The sequence below is a fragment of the Pseudonaja textilis genome, chromosome 1 (genome assembly GCF_049901715.1).
Source record: "Pseudonaja textilis isolate UNSWEBS1 chromosome 1, rPseTex1.2, whole genome shotgun sequence".
Lineage (NCBI taxonomy): Eukaryota > Metazoa > Chordata > Lepidosauria > Squamata > Elapidae > Pseudonaja > Pseudonaja textilis.
Genome location: NC_141990.1, coordinates 83,354,194 through 83,374,157, shown reverse-complemented (window position 1 = coordinate 83,374,157; position 19,964 = coordinate 83,354,194). Strand labels below are relative to the sequence as shown.

Sequence of the window (19,964 nt, the reverse complement as noted above, 5' to 3'; positions counted from 1 at the left end):
GTATAAAAACATATTTGAAGAAAAAAACTATTTGAAAAATTTTATAAAGTTCTTATTAGATTTGTATTAATGTTATGTATTTTATATCCAAGTAGATTGTAGGATCTATAATCCAAAGCAAAGCAAGAATATACCGATACTTATGACTACATTAGGTGTTTTAGGCCTATTGATCTATAAAATTAATTCATTGTTCAATGTATATTTTGTAAATATTAAAATGTTTCTGTGTCAAATTGGCTTGGTAGGTAACAGAACATGCAAGTTTGTTCTTCTAATTTTCTGCAACAAATCTGTTTTCCAGGCTGCTCAAGAACGTGTACGTTATATTAATGAGTGCACAAAAAAAAACCTGATGGAAGCTGAGACTGAGAATGCCAGCCCTACTGCAGGTTCAAGGGACGCAGGTATGCATGGGCAATACAAACATGATATTAAGCATTCATGAAAGGAAAGCTTTGTCATGGAGATTTCAAAATCATAGAAAGGAGAATGTTGCCTGTCATTCAACTATAGACTAGAAAGTCAAGAAACTGGGTGGAAACTAACCAGGGAGAGAAGCAATCTAGAAAGAAGGAGAAAATTCCTAACAGTGAGAGCAGTCAACCAATGGAATAGCTTGCTTTCAGAAGTTATGGGTGCTTCATCACTGGAGGTTTTCCAAAAAAGACTGGACAACCATTAGTCTGAAATGGCATAGAGTTTCCTACTTGAGCAAGGGTTTGGACTAGAAAACCTCCATTTTCCAAGGTCCCATCCAACTATTTTATGTTCTAGAAGTGGCACTTATTATTTGTGGAAATGGGCAAAATTAATGTAGAGCTGAATTTTTTTCCCCTGTCAGTTATTGGTAGAGGTGAAAAAAACAACAATGTGCTCTAGGCTTTACATATGCTACATTAAGTCATGTTCCATAACGTATCATTACCTATAACTTCTTGCCGTCTACACTTTCTGGGACTTACCTTGGGACTAGACATACTTTCTAAAGTATCAATAGAAGAGAATATCTGTAGCATAGGGTTGAACTGAGGAGTTCTTGATGTTCTCTGAACTTGGTTGGTTGCATGCAGATGTTTTGTTATTCACAAAGTAATATCAGCAGTTCAAGTGAATGTGAGATTTGCTGCCTGTTTATGTACAGTACAGTAGTTTGCTCTGCCAGTTTTGGTAGCGGTATAGTTTCCTCCTTGGTGGTTCCTTGATTAAAATATTGTTTTCTGCCTGGTTGTGTGTTTGATGTGTTGGCTGTTGGAGAAAATGTGTTCTAGTCTTTTTGTTTCCTTTCTAAGTTTTTTTTTTTGTCTCTTTTGAACAGTTCATTAAATGTGGTTATCTCTATATGACTATTGATGGCTGATTTGTCTGAATGCCCAGGAATTCCCTAGACTGTTTTTTTTTAATTTGGCTTGTTCTAAGAAGCTAATAGTTTCCCAATTAAAACTATGGTTGTGAAATTAAGTTTTCACTGTATCTTCTGTCAGCCAAGTGGTGTTTGTGGATATGCTCTGCTAGTCTTCTGCCTGTCTACTCTACCTCATAGTTGTTATAGTTCTTGCACTATATATTGTATATGGCCTCTGTTTTATTTCTTTACTATTGGGGGTTTTTTTTGCTTAAAATATTGTAAAGGACAAGTGTGTGAAGGCCGAAATTGGCAAATGTGTAGCCATTTGAGTTAGGCTTAGTATGTGTGTATATATGTGTGTGTGTGTGTGTGTGTGTTTGCGGGTATCTATATGTATGGTATTCAGCTTTGTTCGGGTATTTTCCCACGTCATTATAGTTGTGCTTTTAAAGTTGTAGCAACGTTTCGGCAGAATCTCATCTGCCATCATCAGGCTTCTGTATAGTGTTCATCTGTGAGTCAGACTTAAAAGCCTCCAATACAGGAAACACAATGTTGCCAGCCAATCAAGACAAAAAAAAGCTAGAAAACAGACAGAAGATATTAGAAACACCAATCAAGCAGAACACAGCAAACTCCAAGACCAATAAACACAGACCAAGACTCCCAACCAATCAGAATGAAGAAAAAACCATTCTAACACAGAAGGAGGCTAGCACCAAATTTAAAATAGAAATGGCTGTGAAGCCTGACTCACAGACAAACACAATACAGAAGCCTGATGATGGCAGATGAGATTCTGCCAAAATGTTGCTACAACTTTAAAAGCACAACTATAATGACGTGGGAAAATACCCGAACAAAGCTGAATACCATACATGTAAGTACCCATGAAAACTTAAGAAAACAAATATATATATGCCTATATATATATATATATATATATTTGTTTTCTGAGGTTCTCATGGTATTTGTATGTGGATCTTTGGTTGTTCGGGTTTTCTCCGCATAAGATTCGAACAACCCGAACAACCAAAGATCCATATATATATATATATATATATATATATATATATATATGTGTGTGTGTGTGTGTGTGTGTGTGTGTGTGTGTGTGTATCTTTGGTTGTTCGGGTTTACTCCCGCGTAAGATTCAAGTATCTAGGCAACGTTTCGATGAAGTCTCATCATCTTCAGGCTTCTGTCTTCAGCTCTGTGCTTCTCTGAGTGATGTGAGATTGCAGCTGCTTCTTCCTTTTAACTGCTAGTGGGGGTGTGACTTGATTGGGTGGGGGCTTGGCTGTGTTCTGATTGGGTGGGGGTGTGTTCTCATTGGTAGGGGTTTGGCTGTGTTCTGATTGGTTGGGGGTTGGTCGTGTTCTGATTGGCTGGAGGCGTGTTCTGTTCAGGTGAGGGCTTGGTTGTGCTCAGGTTAGTCTTAGTTGCTGGGGATTTGAGTCGGTGAGCTGTGATCTTGCTGTTTGGCTTCGAGTTCGTGGTCGTGCTGCATCTTCATAGTGGGTGTCGGTTTGCTTCATGTATGGCTCGGAGGGTTTTGAAGTGGGTAGTGATGCAGCTGCAGTGCGGCTTCTGGTCCATGGTCGTGTCTCATCTTCTGAGTGGGTGTGAGTCTGTTTTCTACATGGAAGTGTGGTGGTGGCATCTTGTGTGGCTCTCATGGGTGTGGGTCTGGTGTCAGTCTTCATGTTAGGTACTGCCTGTTCATGAGGGCGGGTTTCCAAATGGCTGGAAGGCGGAGGTGTCATCTCGTTTGTTCATGCTGTGTGGGCGTTTTTCATCTCTATGGCTTCTCTGATTATTCTGCTGTTGAAGTGTTCGGTTTTGGCGATAGTTCTGGTATTTTTAAAGTCAATTTCATGTCCTGTGGCTTTGAGGTGTTGGACCAGGGAAGAGGTCGTTTCTTCTTTTTGATTGAGTTCTTATGTTCTTCAATGCGTGCACTTATTCTTCTGTTAGTTTGTCCAATGTATGTGGTAGGGCAGGCAGTGCAGGGATTTCAGATACTCCTTGGTTTTCTAATTCGATATTGTCTTTGGGGTTTCTTAGGATGGTGGATATTTTTCTGTTTGTGCAGAATGCTGTTTTAATGTTGTGTTTTTGGAGGATCTTGCTGATTTTGTCTGTAGTGCCTTTTATATATGGGAGGAGGGCTTTGCTGTTTTCTTGTTCTCTGTCTTGGATTTTGGTTGGGGTTTCTTTTTGGATTAGGTGGGTAATCTTCTTTCTTTGGAATCCATTGGCTGTAAGTACGCTGGTGAGAGTGTGTAGTTCGGTTTTTTGGTGTTGTTCATCGGCTAAGCATTTTGTTCTGGAGATGAGTGTCTTGGCTACGGAATTGATCTGTGCTGGGTGGTGGTGAGAGTGCATGTAGATAGCGGTTTGTATGTGTTTTTCTTCTGGTAGATGGTGTGTCCTAGAGAGCCATTGGATCTTTTGTATACCAAGACATCTAGGAAGGGAAGTTGATTGTTGGCTTCTGTTTCCATGGTGAATTGTATTTTGGGGTGTAGGCTGTTGAGGTGTGTGAGGAAGTTGTTCAGTTTTTCTTTCCCGTGTGGCCAGATTATGAAGGTGTCATCTACGTATCTGAGCCAGAGTTTGGGTTTGTGGTCGTATTTTTCTAGAGCTTGTGTTTCAAAGTGTTCCATGTAGAGGTTTGCGATGACAGGTGAGAGGGTGATCCCATGGGTGCTCCTTCTATTTGTTTGTATTTTTGTCCATTGTAGGTGAAGTATGTATTGGATAGGCAGTGGTTGGTCAGATCTAGGATGTGCTTGGGGGTTGTATTTGTTTTGGATGGCTGTCAAGGCTTCTTTTATTGGCACTTGGGTGAAGAGGGATATGACATTGAAGCTTACTAGTAGGTCGCTGGGTTGTAAGTTTTGTTTCTTTATGATCTCGATGAACTGGAATGAGTTTCTTACGTGTGAGTTGATGGATTCTGCATAGGGTTGTAGTTGTTTGGCGAGAAATTTGGCCAGGTTTCGTAGAGGTGAGCCTATGGAGCTGACTATTGGTCTGAGTGGGGTTCCTTCTTTGTGTATCTTGGGGAGACCATAAAGCTTAGGGCATCTGGATGATTTCTCTCTGGGTATGATTCTTTGCTGGATTTCTTCACTGATGGGGGAGGCTTTTATTTTGGATTTGGTAGTTTTTTTCTAGGTAGGTGGTGGGGTCTGTCTTTAGGGGTTTGTATGTGGGGTCTTGGAGTAGGTTGGTTAACTTGGTTTGGTAGTCAGATGTGTTCATAACCACTGTCGCGTTGCCCTTGTCTGCTGGTAGGATTATTATGCTGGTGTCTTCTTTCAGGTTAAGTAGTGCAGTTTGTTCTTCTTTGGATAAGTCGCTATGGGTGGTTTGCTAGTGCAGAGGATGTTGGTGATTTCGAGTCTGATTTTGTTAGCATCGTCAGGGTTGGTTTTGGTGAGGCTGGTTTCAACTCCACATATGATGGTTTCTGTGGGGATGTGTTTGGGAGCGACAGCAAAGTTGAATCCTTTTGAAAGGACCTTGGTTTCAGCTTCAGTGAGGATCTTGTCTGAGATGTTGTGCACTGTTTGTTTCATGTGTGGCTGTGGGGGGGAGGAGTTGGTTTCTGGCATTGTTGTAGTTTCCTGAGTTTGTTGGTGTGTGTGTCTGTCTTGAGGTTGGTCTGTGTTTCGGCTCTCCAGACAGCGAGTTGTTTGGATTTGTCCCAAAGTAGGGGGTGAATCTTGTTGCTGAGTCTGAGGTGGAATGTGAGGAGATCTTTGTTGATTTGGTCTAGGAGAAACCTTTTTGTGTGAAGTTCATTTCTAATTAGGGCCAATTCTGTTCTTTTTAGGATGCGTTTGGTGGCTGCTGTGTTGGTGTGGAATTTCAATTGGAAGCTTGTGGGAATTAAATTTTGATCTCGGCAGTTGCATAGGAATGCAAGGTCACATAAAATGGAAGCTCTTTGGACTTCAAGTTTTTCATAAGTCCTGGTCAGATGGTGGGTTTCCTCCCCGTAGAGGTGCAATATTTGTTTTCTGAACCGCTATCTACATGCACTCTCACACCACCACCCAGCACAGATCACGCGGGAGAAAACCCGAACAACCAAAGATAGATAGATAGATAGATAGATAGATAGATAGATAGATAGATAGATAGATACACATATATATAGTTTTCTGAGGTTTTCACGGGTATTTGTATGTGCATCTTTGGTTATTCGGGTTTTCTCCCTTGTAAAATTGGAAGTATCTAGGCGACATTTCGATGAAGTCTCTCATTCATCATCTTCAGGCTTGTGTCTTCGGCTTTGTGCTTCTCAGAGTAATGTGAGCTTGCAGCTGCTTCTTCCTTTTAACTGCTAGTGGGGGTGTGACTTGATTGGGTGAGGGCTTGGCTGTGTTCTGATTGACTGGGGGTGTGTTCTCATTGGTTGGGGTTTTGGCTGTGTTCTGATTGGTAGGGGGGTTGGCTGTGTTCTGATTGGCTAGGGGTGTGTTCTGTTCAGGTGGGGGCTTGGTTGTGCTCAGGTTAGTCTTAGTTGCTGGGGGATTTGAGGTGGTGAGCTGTGATCCTGTTGTTTGGCTTCGTGGTCATGCCACATCTTCATGGTGAGCGTCAGTTCGCTTCATGTATGGGTCAGAGGAGTTTGAAGCAGGTAGTGATGCAGCTGCAGTACGGCATCTGGTCCATGGTCGTGTCTCATCTTCTGTGTGGCTGTGAGTCTGCTTTCTATGTGGAAGTGTGGTGGTAGAATCTTGTGTGGCCCTCGTGGGTGTGGGTCTGGTGTCATTCTTCATGTTAGGTACTCGTTTGTTAATAAGTGCGTGTTTCCAAATGGCTGGTAGGCAGGAGGTATCATCTCGTTTATTCATGCTGTGTGGGCGTTTTTCTATCTCTATGGCTTCTCTGATTATTCTGTTGTTGAAGTGTTCGGTTTTGGCGATAGTTCTGGTATTTTTAAAGTCAATCTCATGTCCTGTGGCTTTGAGGTGTTGGACCAGGGAAGAGGTCGGTTCTTCTTTTTTGATTGAGTTCTTGTGTTCTTCAATGCGTGCACTTATTCTTCTGTTAGTTTGTCCGATGTATGTGGTGGGACAGGCTGTGCAAGGGATTTCGTATACTCCTTGGTTTTCTAACTCAATTTTGTCTTTAGGGTTTCTTAGGATGGTGGATATTTTTCTGTTTGTGTAGAATGCTGTTTTAATGTTGTGTTTTTGGAGGATCTTGCTGATTTGGTCTGTAGTGCCTTTTATATATTGCTTTGCCATATAGCCTCCGGCTTTGCCATTCTCTTGTTCTCTGTCTTGGATTTTGGTTGGGGTTTCTTTTGGATCAGGTGGGTAATCGTCTTTCTTTGGAATCCATTGGCTGTTAGTATGTTAGTGAGAGTGTGTAGTTCAGTTTTTAGGTGTTGTTCGGCTAAGCATTTTGTTCTGGAGATGAGTGTCTTGGCTACGGAATTGATCTATGCTAGGTGGTGGTGTGAGTGCGTGTAGATAGCGGTTTGTATGTGTTTTCTTCTGGTAGATGGTGTGTCCATTGGATTTTTTGTATACTAAGACATCTAGGAAGGGAAGTTGATTGTTAGCTTCTGTTTCCATGGTGAATTGTATTTTGGGGTGTAGGCTGTTGAGGTGTGTGAGGAAGTTGTTCAGCTCTTCTCAACTTCTTGAGTTCTTGTGGTGTAATTTCCTGAGTTTTCTAATGTGATATCCTGAGCGGGTGGCTGTGATGTAGCATTCTGGGTTTTAGTCTGGCTTCGAGTTTGGGGTCTGGGTCTGTGTTCTTGGCGTGTGTCAGCTTGTTTGGTTTTGGGGTTGGTGGGTGCAACAGCTGGCGAAGTAGCCGTGGTCTGTTTTCTGGATGGTGGTTGTCCTTCATTTATAGGATGGGCTTGGGCCTGGGTCTGATGAGGGGGAATTGGCGGTGGTGTCCCGTGTTGTTTTGGGTCTGGTGTTGGTTTTCGTGGCTGGGACTCATTTGTTGGTGAGGGCTAGCTTCCAGATATCTGGTAGGCGGGAGGTATCGTCCCGTCTATTCATGTTATGGAGGTGTTTCTCTATCTTGATGGCTTCCCTGATTATTCTCTTGCTGGAGTGTTCAGTGTTGGATATTAATTTGGTTCCCTCAAAATTAATTTCATGTCCTGTGGCTTTAAGGTGCTGGAAGAGGGAGGAAGTATTTTCTTCTCTTCTGACTGCGTTTTTGTGTTCTGCGATGCATGCATTTATTCTCCTGTTGGTTTGTCCAATGTATGCAGCTAGGCAATTGTTGCATGGTATTTCATAAACTCCTTGGTTTTCTATCTGGATCTTGTCTTTGGGGTTTCTTGGGATGTTGGCTATTTTTTGGTCAGTGCCGAAGGCTGTCCTGATATTGGGTTTGTGGAGAATTTTGCTGATTTTGTCTGTGGTGCCTTTGATGTAGGGGAGGAGTGCGATACCATTGCCTTGTTCTGTGTCTTGGTTTTTGAGGGGTATCTCTTTTCAGATTGGATTGGTGATAGTGTTTCTTTGGAATCCGTTGGAAATTAATACGTTAGTGAGGGTGTGTAGTTCTCAGGTGGTCTTTGTCAGCTAGGCGTTTGGTTCTGGAGATGAGGTTCTTGGCTATGGAGTTGATCTGTGCAGGGTGGTGATGGGATTGTGCATTTAGATAGCGGTTGATATGTGTTTTTTTCTGGTAGATGGTGTGTCCTAGGGAGCCATTGGGTTTTTTGTAAATTAGGACGTCCAGGAAGGGAAGTTGGTTGTTGGTTTCTGTTTCCATGGTGAATTGTATTTTGGGGGTGTAGGTTCTTAAGATGTGTGAGGAAGTTGTCCAATTTTTCTTTCCCGTGTGGCCAAATTACAAAAGTGTCATCTACATATCTGAGCCAGAGTTTGGGTTTGTGTTCAGATTTGTCTAGAGCGTTGGTTTCAAAGTGTTCCATGTATAGGTTAGCGATGACGGGTGAGAGGGGTGATCCCATGGGTGCTCCTTCTATCTGTTTGTATCTTTGTCCATTGTGGATGAAGTATGTGTTGGTTAGGCAGTGGTTGGTCAGATCTAGGATGTGTTTGGGGGGGTTGTATTTGTTTTGGATGGCTGTCAAGGCTTCTTTGATGGGTACTTGAGTGAAGAGGGATATGACATCAAAGCTCACAAGTAGGTTGCTGGGTTGTAGGTTTTGTTTCTTTATTGTTTCTATGAAGTGGAAGGAGTTTTGTACGTGTGAGGTGATGGATTCTGTGTAGGGCTGGAGTTGTTTGGCGAGAAATTTGGAAAGATTCTGAGGTGAGCCTATGGAGCTATGGGTCTGAGTGGTATTCCTTCTTTGTGTATCTTGGGGAGGCCATAGAGCTTAGGGCATCTGGATGATTTTTCTCTGGGGATGATTCTCTGCTGGATCTCTTCGCTGATGGGAGACGCTTTTATTTTGGATTTGGTGGTTTTTTCTAGGTAGGTGGTGGGGTCAGTATTCAGAGGTTTGTGTTAGTGATTGGGGACAAACCCCCAAGCAGAGTGTGCAGCAGCAGTCAAGCCAGGCAGCCAAATGAGAGAGGCTGGGCCCAAGAGTATACACACACTGGAGACAACTGTTAGTGATTGGGGACAAACTACTAGTTTTAAATAGTAGTTTAATCCATTCAGAGTTTAAGCATTGTCAATCAGTCCATATGTCATTCACAAATATATCCATCCAGTAACTTAGTCCATTTTACTAGTCAGTACTATGTCCTTATCTGCTTGTTGAGATATCTTCTCCTTCCGATACCTTTCTCTTGAAGACAACGCTGAGTATTCACAGGATATCAGCTCACCAAGGGAATAGGGTTATTTTGTTCAGCAGAAACGGTATCCAGCACAGTAGCCAACAAAACAGTATCAAGCAGACGTCTCAAACAGGAGTAAGCAGCAGGCAGACAGAGAGGCAGAGAGACCAGACCAGCAGAGCAGGGCTATTACGTTTCTCTCTCTGCCTTTTATTGCAGGTTGTAACCGCACCCTTAATTATCTAATTACATTGCAGTTTGGTGCTTAAAGCTACAAACACTTAAACCTTGGTTTATATATTTATTCACCCAAACCTAGTTGGTGTATCCATATACCCAACAGTTTGTATGCGGGGTCTTGGAGTAGGTTGGATAGTTTGGAGTGGTAGTCCGATGTGTTCATTACGACTGTGATGTTGCCTTTGTCTTCTGAGAGAATGACTATGTTGCTGTCTTTCCTCAGGTTGGTGAGTGCTTTTTGTTCTTCTCTGTGTAGGTTGCTTCTGGGTGGGTTGCTGGAGCAGAGGACGTTGGTGACTTCAAGTCTGATTTTGTTGGCTGCATCTGGGTTGGTTTTGGTTAGGCTAGTTTCAACTCCGCGTATAATGTTTTCAGTGGGGATGTGTTTGGGGGCGACTGCAAAGTTGAATCCTTTGGAAAGGACATTGGTTTCTGCTATGGTGAGGGTTCACTACAAAACAAACGACCCAAGAGATTACAGCACAAGATCCAGGATATCTCCACAACAAAACTCACAAGGCCATCACACAACCAATCAAGAGGCAGCAGCACAGCCAACCAGCCCAGCACACACACACACACCCCCAGTATTTATAGAGAGACGTCAACTCCGATCGCACACTGCTTGCACTGGCACGAAGCCAAAAGCACCAGCCTGAGGATGTCGAGTGGGACCTCACTGAAACGTCGCCAGGATATTCTTAATCTTACACGGGAAAAATACCTGAACAGACCTAGACCTACATATATGTATGTATGTATGGTATTCAGCTTTGTTCAGGTATTTTCCCACGTCATTGTAGTTGTGCTTTTAAAGTTGTAGCAACGTTTCAGCAGAATCTCATCTGCCATCATCAGGCTTCTGTATAGTGTTCATACAGAAGCCTGAAGATGGCAAATGAGATTCTGCCGAAACGTTGCTGCAACTTTAAAAGCACAACTACAATGACGTGGGAAAATACCCAAACAAAGCTGGAATACCATGCATGTAAGTACCATAAAAATTTAAGAATATATATATATATATATATATATATATATATATATATATATATATACATACATATACATACATACATACATACATATACATACATACATATATACATATATACATATATACATATATACACACACACATTACTTCTGTTGGAGAATGTGACTTTTGGTGGATGTTTCTAACTTCTAATATTGTAGGGTAATTCCAGGTTGTGCCAGATCCAGAATTACCACGGACTTTGCCAATTTGATGCTCTCCTAAATAAAAGAAATTGTCTTGGAAGATGGACTTTGCTCTTTTCTTTTTAAATAGATTTCATCACTTGGAAACCTGACATTATTCTTTTTTATGGTTTGAGTACTACAGTGATGCCATGTTATTGTAATAGTCAACTGGTTATTCCTGAGATTTTTTTGAAGTCTGGGAGCGTTATGCCTTTCATAGATTGTACTGATAATGTGACTGTACGACATTTTTGATAATGTTGTGTGTATACCAGTATATTAAAAGATGTTGTGTATTGGACTGTTTCCTCTTTCTAGTGTTCTGAAGTGCTGCAGTAGGTTTGTGACTCAACAGTTCACAAAGAAAAAGCTTATTTAGTCACTTCCTCTGTGATCTCATATGTACAAAGTTGGCCTGCAAACACAGATACACTGCCAGTCAAATAGAAGAAATCTGTCAGTTTTGAGAATGAGAATAATCTATTCAGAAATAAGGAAGAGAGCTCAAAGTTAATCAAGGAGTTCATCGCAATCACAGCAAATTGAATTTAGTATGCCACTATGCAATTATACTCAGTGCTATGTACTTCTATTTCTACATCAAAATTGTCATATAACAATATCAACACACTGGCTATTAAGGCAGGAACCCAGTCAGTCTCTGCTCCGCTGCCTGTGGGTCTGCATAGCATGGCAGACCACTTTGTCTCTGAAGATATGAGCCACCATTGCTGACGAAGTGTCAGGAAATCAGACCACAATCACTAAATCCTAAAGACCAGACTGTCCAATTGATACTAGCCACAAAAGCCTACCCCACTAAATTGCCAATGTAATTTGCTGATAACATTTTGATGAAATTTGATGAGTTCTTCGTATAAAGTACTGGTGGTTTTAAATATTTTGTACTAGAAAAGAGAATGTATGCCTGCTGCGAGCTAATTCAGTTGTTGTTATCTTGATAGAAAATGTTTCTCCCGTTTCTGAAACATTTCCTCCAGTCACTGAAGCAGGCTTAGCCATTCAGCGGAAGGAATGGGCTCCTATAGATCTTGCACCCTATATTAAGTAAGTAGCACTACATTTTATATAGCTAGACCAAAGCACTGTTAGTTGTTTTATTCTTATTTATTTATTCAGTTTTTATGCTTTTCATCTCCCCTACAAGGTGACTCTGGACAGGTAGGCTACTCTGTCAATCATTTTAACTTCTGCTGATTATTTTAAGTATTTAACTTGGCTGCTGTTGGTGCCTCTGCAATTAGCAACCCATGGTGCCTTCACTGGGTTTATAATTGAAGTGTTTTCTGTTCATGTGGAAATATACCTAGATCTTGAGGCTGCACAAAAATTAAGATGCCTTATGAAGACAATATTTGTAGATGTCTCTTTTTACCTTTAGAAAAACACTGGCCGTGCCTATCTTAAAGAATGAGACCACTATCCAACAGCAAGAGATGCGTAAAACGGAGGAAATAAATAATTTTAGACATTTTCGAGAACTAGTTCTGGAACATAGGCAGCAAGAACGCATGTCGAGGAATCAGTTGAAGCAAAATGTACTGGAAATGTATGAAGATTTACAAGTAAGTTTGCTTATTACTGACAACTTCTTTATTTTATCACTTCTTACTATTGTGGCTTTTTTAGGAATTCTGCTCATCAGATATTTTACTCCACAAATTTCCAAATATACTTCTAATTTAACTCCTATTATCTTTTCAGTTTTGACATATTGGCCTGGGAATAAGTACTGTGTCTGAAAAAGCAGCTGTTGGACTCACATTTAAATAAATATTTAATATAAAATAATATTTATAAAACATCTAATAATTCAATATAAGAACATTTACTGAGATAACAAAACTAATTTCATCTTGTCTGGTAATGAAGTTATTCAGCATTGGTTTATGGGAATGGTATTTTATTATGTTCTAACTTTAAATGGCAACAAATTAAATGAACAAACAAAATTTCAGCACAAAATAATGAATTTAATATTAAAATAAAACAATAATAAACATAAAAGAAATCAATCCTTTTTATGGGTAGCAAGAGTTTGGTGATCAATAGCAATAGCAATAGCACTTAGACTTATATACTGCTTTACAGTGCTTTACAGGCCTCTCTAAGTGGTTTACAGAGTCAGCATTTTGCCCCCAACAATCTGGCTCCTCATTTTTTCCAACCCCAGAAGGATGGAAGGTTGAATGAACCTTGAGCCGTTGAGACTCGAACTGCCAAACTGCAGGCAGCTGGCAATCAGCAGAAGTAGCTTGCAGTATTGCATTCTAACCATTGCATCACCGAGGAATAAAGTAATTAGAATTCATCATACTTTCCAAGTAATCTGGATGAGAGGTTTTGGATCTTGCTTGAGCATAGCACCTCTCCAATCTCATTTGAGCAGGTCAGCTGTTTTTAGACTTCTCCCCAAGAGTTTAAAGTGGGTGCAAGCAGCTTTTGATTCAATGATGGATCAATCTAACGAAAATCAGGCAGATGCTGTCCTTGCATGAGGTCTCAAGCACTTAATTCAAATAATTTCGAAGCATAAACCTCTTGAATGATTAGCAAATACCATTTTGAGGAAACTAAAGTATATTTTACCATTGTGAAAGGAAGTAACAGATAATCTAGAGCAGGCTATGTTAGCACTCTAAAGTGAGGAATAAATTGTTATAATACTGAGTCTTCACTAAACACTGTAATTGTAATCATAACTTTCAAAGAAATGAAATAAATTCATTTAAGGGCTACAGGTAGTCTTCAATTGCCAACCGTGGTTAGGATTGGCAATTCTGTCACTAAGTGACATGGTCACAGAATGAAATGTCGTGGAATTGCTCCAAATTTATGACATCAGTTTCATGTGATTGTTAATGAAATCACCACAGGACTTTAAGCACAATATCTCATGACCATGACTCCCTCCTTCCTGTTGGCTCCCCTATTGACCGCTGGTTGGAAGTGGCTGTGAAGATCATAAATGGTGATCCTGTGGCTGCAGAGTCAGCATACTGCCCCCAACAATCTTCCTCCTCGACCTCAGAAGGACTGTGGTACATGCATGCCCATTGCAAAGTACTGGAACGGTCATCACAAGACCATAGGGACACTGCTGCAACAACCACAACTTCAAAGACTGGTCATAAACTTACTTTTCCAGTCCTCATTATAACTTTAAACAATCAATGAACAAGGCAATCGGTAAATGAGGACTATATGTGATCTTTTAAAGATATATATATATACAGAAAATGTACAGAAGGAAAATATTTTTTCTTAGTGTATAATATGGACAATTGGCTTAATATAGAGGCAAAGGAAAAGATATAAGTAATTTTAGAATACATGAACTCCTTCTGATGCCTTAATTATTAGAGGTTTCTATGTATACATATATATGTGCAGAGAGAGAGAAAGAGACAAAGATAGAAAGATAGACAGAAGCGGACATATTTCTGGTAATTACGGTATGATAGGGCCTCATGTCCTATTCACGAGAGAGAGAGAGAGATACACATACATACTGATTGCGCATGGAGCATGTATATTTATTTTTGGACAGATAGCCTTAGATGAGGCACGAAGCAGGATCTTTGGAATCCGAGACACATACAGAGGCAAACTACTGGAGGCTGAACGTTTAAGACTAGAAGCACTAGCAGCTGAAGAAGCCGCCATTCGAGCAGAGCAAGAGAAGAAAAGCCCAGATGTGCAGAAAAAAAAGGCTGGGAAACCTGGAGGGAAGAAAAAATAATAGTATTTTCTGGGATATGTTCTTAAATTCACTGTTGAGAAAAGATCCTTTTTACTACACTGTAGTTTAGGTATATAGAACAGAGTTTTTTAAATGCTGTTTTTTTAAAGTATTGTTTTGCTGTCTTAATTTAGTACTGCATCAGCATTTTAAAGTTCTGTCACTGATATAAAAATTGACTAGCTTTACATTGAGTTTTGCATTATGTTTGCATCTTAATTACAATAAAGTTTTCTAATACAATTATTTGTACAAGCCTTTCACTATTTTTAGTCCATTCCTAGGCTAAAGGTGCCAAAATGGCACAGATGAGGTAGGAGGTTTGGGGAGAAGAAAAACAGTTCTATTATCTCATTGCCTGGCAAAGGAAAGGAACATCCCTGCAATTTTAATTTTCCAGTTCGTTAGAACAGGATGAAGTTCATAAACAAGCTGTATAGGTTAATGTAACAATAAAAGATTGCAAATGTCAGAAATTGCTACAAGAGTTTCAGACCAGTGGTGGGATTCAAATTTTTTTACTATCTGTTCTGCGGGTGTGGCTTGGTAGGCACGGCTTGGCTTGGTGGGCATGTCTTGGTGGGCATGGCAGGGGAAGGATACTGCAAAATCTCCATTCCCTCCCCACTCCTGGGTGTTGTGGTTAGCCGGCAGGAGGTGCAGATGGCTGAGGAGAGCAAGGTCTCTGATGAGGAACCAGGACCATCAGGTAATGGACTGCTGCCTTCAGAGATTGTGGGGGCTGGCAGCAGTGATGAGGAGGTTCCCAAGGAGCCTGTGCCAAGTGCACATGCACGAAGGATTGCTCGAAGGAAAGAACAATTACAGCAGCACAGGTGACTCGGGAGTAAAGCTGCAAGGTAATGGCCCCTCCCTCAGGAGGATAAAAGCCAGGTTTGGAAAAATGTTCTTTGCAGAAGGCAAAGAAGCTCTGAAGCTCAGCTTGTGGACATCTTAGTTCGTCTTTAGAGAATCTTGTAAATTAGTTCTTATCTCTGGGTTTTTGGAAGCATTGACAAACAACTTGGCAAGCCTCTTTCTTGTCCGAGCTAATTAGTGGAAAGCAGCCTTTTATCTGTAAAGGAACAAAATTCGTTATTAAACCTTAAAAGGTGGGGGCTGCTCCCTTTGTCTGTGTTTGCTCTTTGGGAAACCGGTTGGGTCAGAACACTGGGGGAAGGTTACTGCAAAATCCCATTCCCTCCCCACCCCACTAACCTGCTTTCCAGCTCTGTTCTCTTGTTCGGGGCAACAAAAGAAGACCCAGCCAATCAGCTGGGACTCGGGAGGCAGAGAATAGATGGGGGCGGGGCCAGTCAGAGGTGATATTTGCCGGTTCTCTGAACTGCTCAAAATTTCTGTTACCGGTTCTCCAGAACTGGTCAGAACCTGCTGAATACCACCTCTGTTTCAGACTAATGTCTTTTAAAAGTTGTGTTTTTAATGCATTTGGTTAGCACAATAATTGGGACCAGAAATTCTGTCCCTAAGCTATGTGGCCATCAAGCAGAATGTCACCTGACCTCATTGATTATTGATAGCAATCACAGCAATCTCCGTTGCTGTCATTAAACAATGACTTGCTGGGAATTTTCCAACAACCAAAGAAGTAGGGAACCCAAGAGAAAGTTCCAAGTCCCAGGCAGCTCACAAGCAGGTTGGCAGGCGGGTAAACGAACCCCTGCTGTGGGCAGGGGGAGCCCTTGTGAAGGTGCGCAAGGGTCCATCATCTATCATAGTGGTATATAGAAAATGTGTCAAGTTCCTTGGATTGACATATAGAGCTTGTCACCTGGAAATCTGTTCTTGATTCTGTGAATAGAGTTCTACCTAAGACATAGCTGGCTGTAGTGCCTCCAGGCTTCTTGTACACCTGAGGCTTCAATAGAAAACAATACCTGTAACCTAGAGCTGAATTGTGGAGTTGTGGTGCATTTGAGTTTTGTGTTTGCTTGCATTGGCCTTTCATTGCCCAACTAAGTAAACATCATCATCAAGCAAAGAAGCAAGCTTGGAGAGCACCAAAAATTCCACAGGAATTCCTTCCAGCTACAGATGTGGAGATGGTTTGTTATAAATCATTGGTGTAAAGATTTTTTTAGCCAGCATAGTGTGAGGAGATCCCTCTATCAATCATCCGTAGGTCACAAGATTGACAGATAGAAGCACAGTTAATAAAATAACACAGATAGTATTTGACTCAAGACCATAATTGGAGCCAGAATTTCTGTTGCAAGGCATTTGTTAAGTGAACCACACTCATGTTTACAATCTTTTTGCCAGAGTTGTTAAGCAAATCGCTGCAATTTAAGAGAATCAAGTTGTCATTAAGCAAATCTTGCTCCCCCCCCCCCCCAACTTTGCTTGTTCGAAGCTGTTTGGGAAGGTTACAAATAGTGATGAAATAACTGTAGGATACTAAAACCATCGTAAATACATGCCGGTTGCTAAGGACCCAAATTTCGATCACATGACTGAGGGGATGCTATAACAGTTGTAAGTGTGAAGTCCAGTCATAAATCATTTTTTCAGTGTCATTGTAACTTCAAATGAACTCTAAACAAACGGTTGTGAGTCAAGGACTTCCTCTGTTATTACTCTTGCTGTTGATTAGCCTAACTGCACTCCATTTATTTTTATTAGTTTAGATTTATAATACAAAAATAAAATAGGAAAAATAGGGGACGGAAAAGTGTAGAAAAGAAGGAAAAAATAAAGAAAAGACGTTGACTTCTGACTCCCTTTGGGGCAGTAGAATAGGATAATAACATCAAACTTCAATTTTTTACTTTTACATAATGTACTTTTACATAACTGTGAGTTCATATTCTTAATAAGCATTGTGGTTTTCTATTTGTTTATTTTAAAATCCCAAACTCCTGTAGAGAATTAGCTCATCGTTTTACAGAAAGGCATCCAACACAAGGCCTGTCTGGCCTCAGCCAGCAAATTTCTTCAAAGAGAAGAAACCCCTGTTAGGGAAGAATAAAGTTCAGGGATTTGGGGCATCTTAAGTAAAGAATGCAGGTCTACATAAAATATAGCATAAATAAATACTTGTTTTCAACCATTCCTAAAAATCTAACAATGCTTTTCAGTAAGTTATTTTTTTATTTTTTATTTTAAAATCAATATTAAAATGTATTAACAGAGGAAATGCAATTCCAGTTTTGAGGGAAATCAACACTATTTTTAGAAGTGGGCAAAAAGGATTAAGCAGAGAAAAGGCCTCCAGCAGAGAAAACTGAAGTAAGAATAAAAATGGTGAAATTATTTCAGATGAAAACCGAGGATGGAACGTGAAGCTTTATTTTAGAGATGTGTGGAAGAATGATGTGATATGTCAAGGAGTGAATCAGAAATGAACGAATGTGAATGTCCAAGAAAAAAAAAATGATGAAAAGGAAATACAAATATTTTGTATGGAGAAACGTTGATGTAGATTCATCATTGGGCATACATTCAGGTATGGATATGGTTTGCTTATGGAAAAGCTGTGTGGCTTATGAAATCTCGAGATGGACCTCTCAATTGGACGGACAATGTTATTTTTTTCCCTTCCCTACATAAGAAAAAGTAGCAAGGATGAATGCCTTTGTCTGTTACTAAGCCTCCCTGGGAAGATATTAGAAAAGCCTGAGAAATGACAATGAGCACAATTCAAGTGGCACAATGTTATATTGAGCAAAGGGCACGGAAACAAGATTTCTGCCCTTCAGGAGGTCCCTGAAGAATATTTGAATGAGAATGTTAACAGTAGGGTTTTGTGTGTGTGTGTGTGTGTGTGTGTGTGTGTGTGTGTGTGTATACACATGTTGACAGTTGTAACTATATGGCCACATGATAGCAATATTTTCTTGGCAACCATACAAGCACATTTGAATTATACGTTTGGTATCTTTATTCCAAACCTTATTTTATTTGTAAATTCTAAAACTATATAAAAATAGAGAATGTTTTGCTTTGGTATCTATGTGGTCAGCATTCATCAAATCACACTGATGAAGCTGTCACTCTCGATTCATGCTGAAAGCCCAATTATGTGAACCAATTTCAACACCCCCTTTGACTAGTTGGCTGCATTTTAGGCCACTGATTTATTGCTGTCATTGACTGGGATTTCCAACTTGGATCCACGTTGTTACAGCTGTACCTGTTTCTCTTTGAGAAACTTTTGAGAATCTGTTCTCTCACTCACATCGGACTCTTCTTAAAAAATGGTTTGAAGGAAGGAGCTGATGCAGTCTGCTGAAGGCCATTTCAAGTCCTCTCCCCATGTGATTCACAGAAGCGTCACTTAAAAAGTAGACATAGTGTGCCAGATCAAAGTACTGGGGGCCTTGATGCTTAGATGCTGTGCTTATTCCTATTTGCCTTACACCAATCAGAACAGCTGGAAGGAACCTTGGAGGTCTTCAAGTCCACCCCACTGCTTGTTGTGATTCGCCGGCAGCAGGTGCGGACAGCTGACGTCTCGGAGAGTGAGGATTCAGATGAGGGGCCTGCGTGTGATGCAGGGATGAGGCCAGGACCATTAGGGAGTGGACTGCTGCCTTCAGAGATTGTGGAGGCTGGCAGCAGTGATGAAGAGGTCCCTGAGGAGCCTGTGCCCAGTGCGCATGCACGCAGGGCTGCTCAAAGGAAAGAGCAGCTACAGCAGCACGGGCGACTTGGGAGTAAGGCTGCAAGGTAATGACCCCTCCCTTAAGAGATAAAAGCCAGCTGAGAAACCGGAGTTCTTTGCAGGAAGCAAAGAAGTTTTTGCACTCAAGCCTTGTGGACATTTGGAACATCCTGGTTTGTGTTTGGAGACTCTTTGTGTTTGAAATATTTCTTAGTAACTTTATCTTGTGTTCTTGGCAGCCTTGCACAAGCTTGGCAAGGCTCATTCTTATCAGAGACAATTAATTTGAAACAGTCTTTTACCTGTGAAGGAATGGAATTCGTAAAGAATCATTAAAAGGTTTTGCTGTTACTTCTGTTTCATGTTTGTTTCCTTGGAACAAGGTTTGGGTCAGAACACTGCTCAAGCAGGAAACCCTATATCATTTCAGATAGGTGGCTATCCAGTCTTTTCTTTAAAACATCCAGTGATGATCTCTACAACTTCTGAAGGCATCCTATAATCCCTACAACTTCTGAAGGCATCCTATAATCTAAAGGCATCCTATAATTGTCCTCACTGCTAGAAAGTTTCTCCTTAATTCCAGTTGCTTCTCTCCTTGATTAGTTTCCATCCATTGTTTCTTGTCTTGCCTTCTGGGGCTTTGGGAAATAAGTTGTTCCCCTCTTCTTTGTGGCAGCTCTTCAAATACTGGAATACTGCTATCATGTCACCCATAGCCCTTCTTTTCCCTAGACCCAATTCTTGCAACCATTCGTGTGTTTTGTCTCCAGGTTCTTAATCGTCTTAGTTGCTTTTCTTTGCACTTTTTCCAAAGTCTCAACATCTAATCAACCCTTTTCCATTTATTCCCCCCACTCCCGTTTTTTCTCTAAATCCTTAAATTCAGAGTTACAACTTCTTCCATTGAGAATTGAAGGACCCATTGAATGCCATAAAACTTAATACCTGAAAAACAGCTTTTAAAAAGTAGTTCATAAAGTGATTGAGAAATGAATCTTGGTCAAACTT

At 40.7% G+C, this 19,964-nt stretch overlaps 1 protein-coding gene across 2 annotated transcripts in view; it reads left to right on the top strand.

The window, feature by feature from the left end:
* The window catches only part of ADGB (androglobin), an 88,309-nt gene extending 73,795 nt beyond the window's left edge, over window positions 1–14,514 (top strand). The window contains exons 32-35 of one of the 2 annotated variants that reach the window (XM_087939712.1): window positions 305–392; window positions 11,532–11,634; window positions 11,969–12,152; window positions 14,138–14,514. In XM_087939712.1, coding sequence (XP_087795838.1) covers window positions 305–392; window positions 11,532–11,634; window positions 11,969–12,152; window positions 14,138–14,329 — 567 coding nt within the window. In that variant the 3' untranslated portion in view covers window positions 14,330–14,514. Of the gene's footprint in view, window positions 1–304; window positions 408–11,531; window positions 11,635–11,968; window positions 12,157–14,137 lie in introns of both variants that reach the window. The other variant, XM_087939707.1, reaches the window with a different exon arrangement.
* Window positions 14,515–19,964: the final 5,450 nt, after the last annotated feature.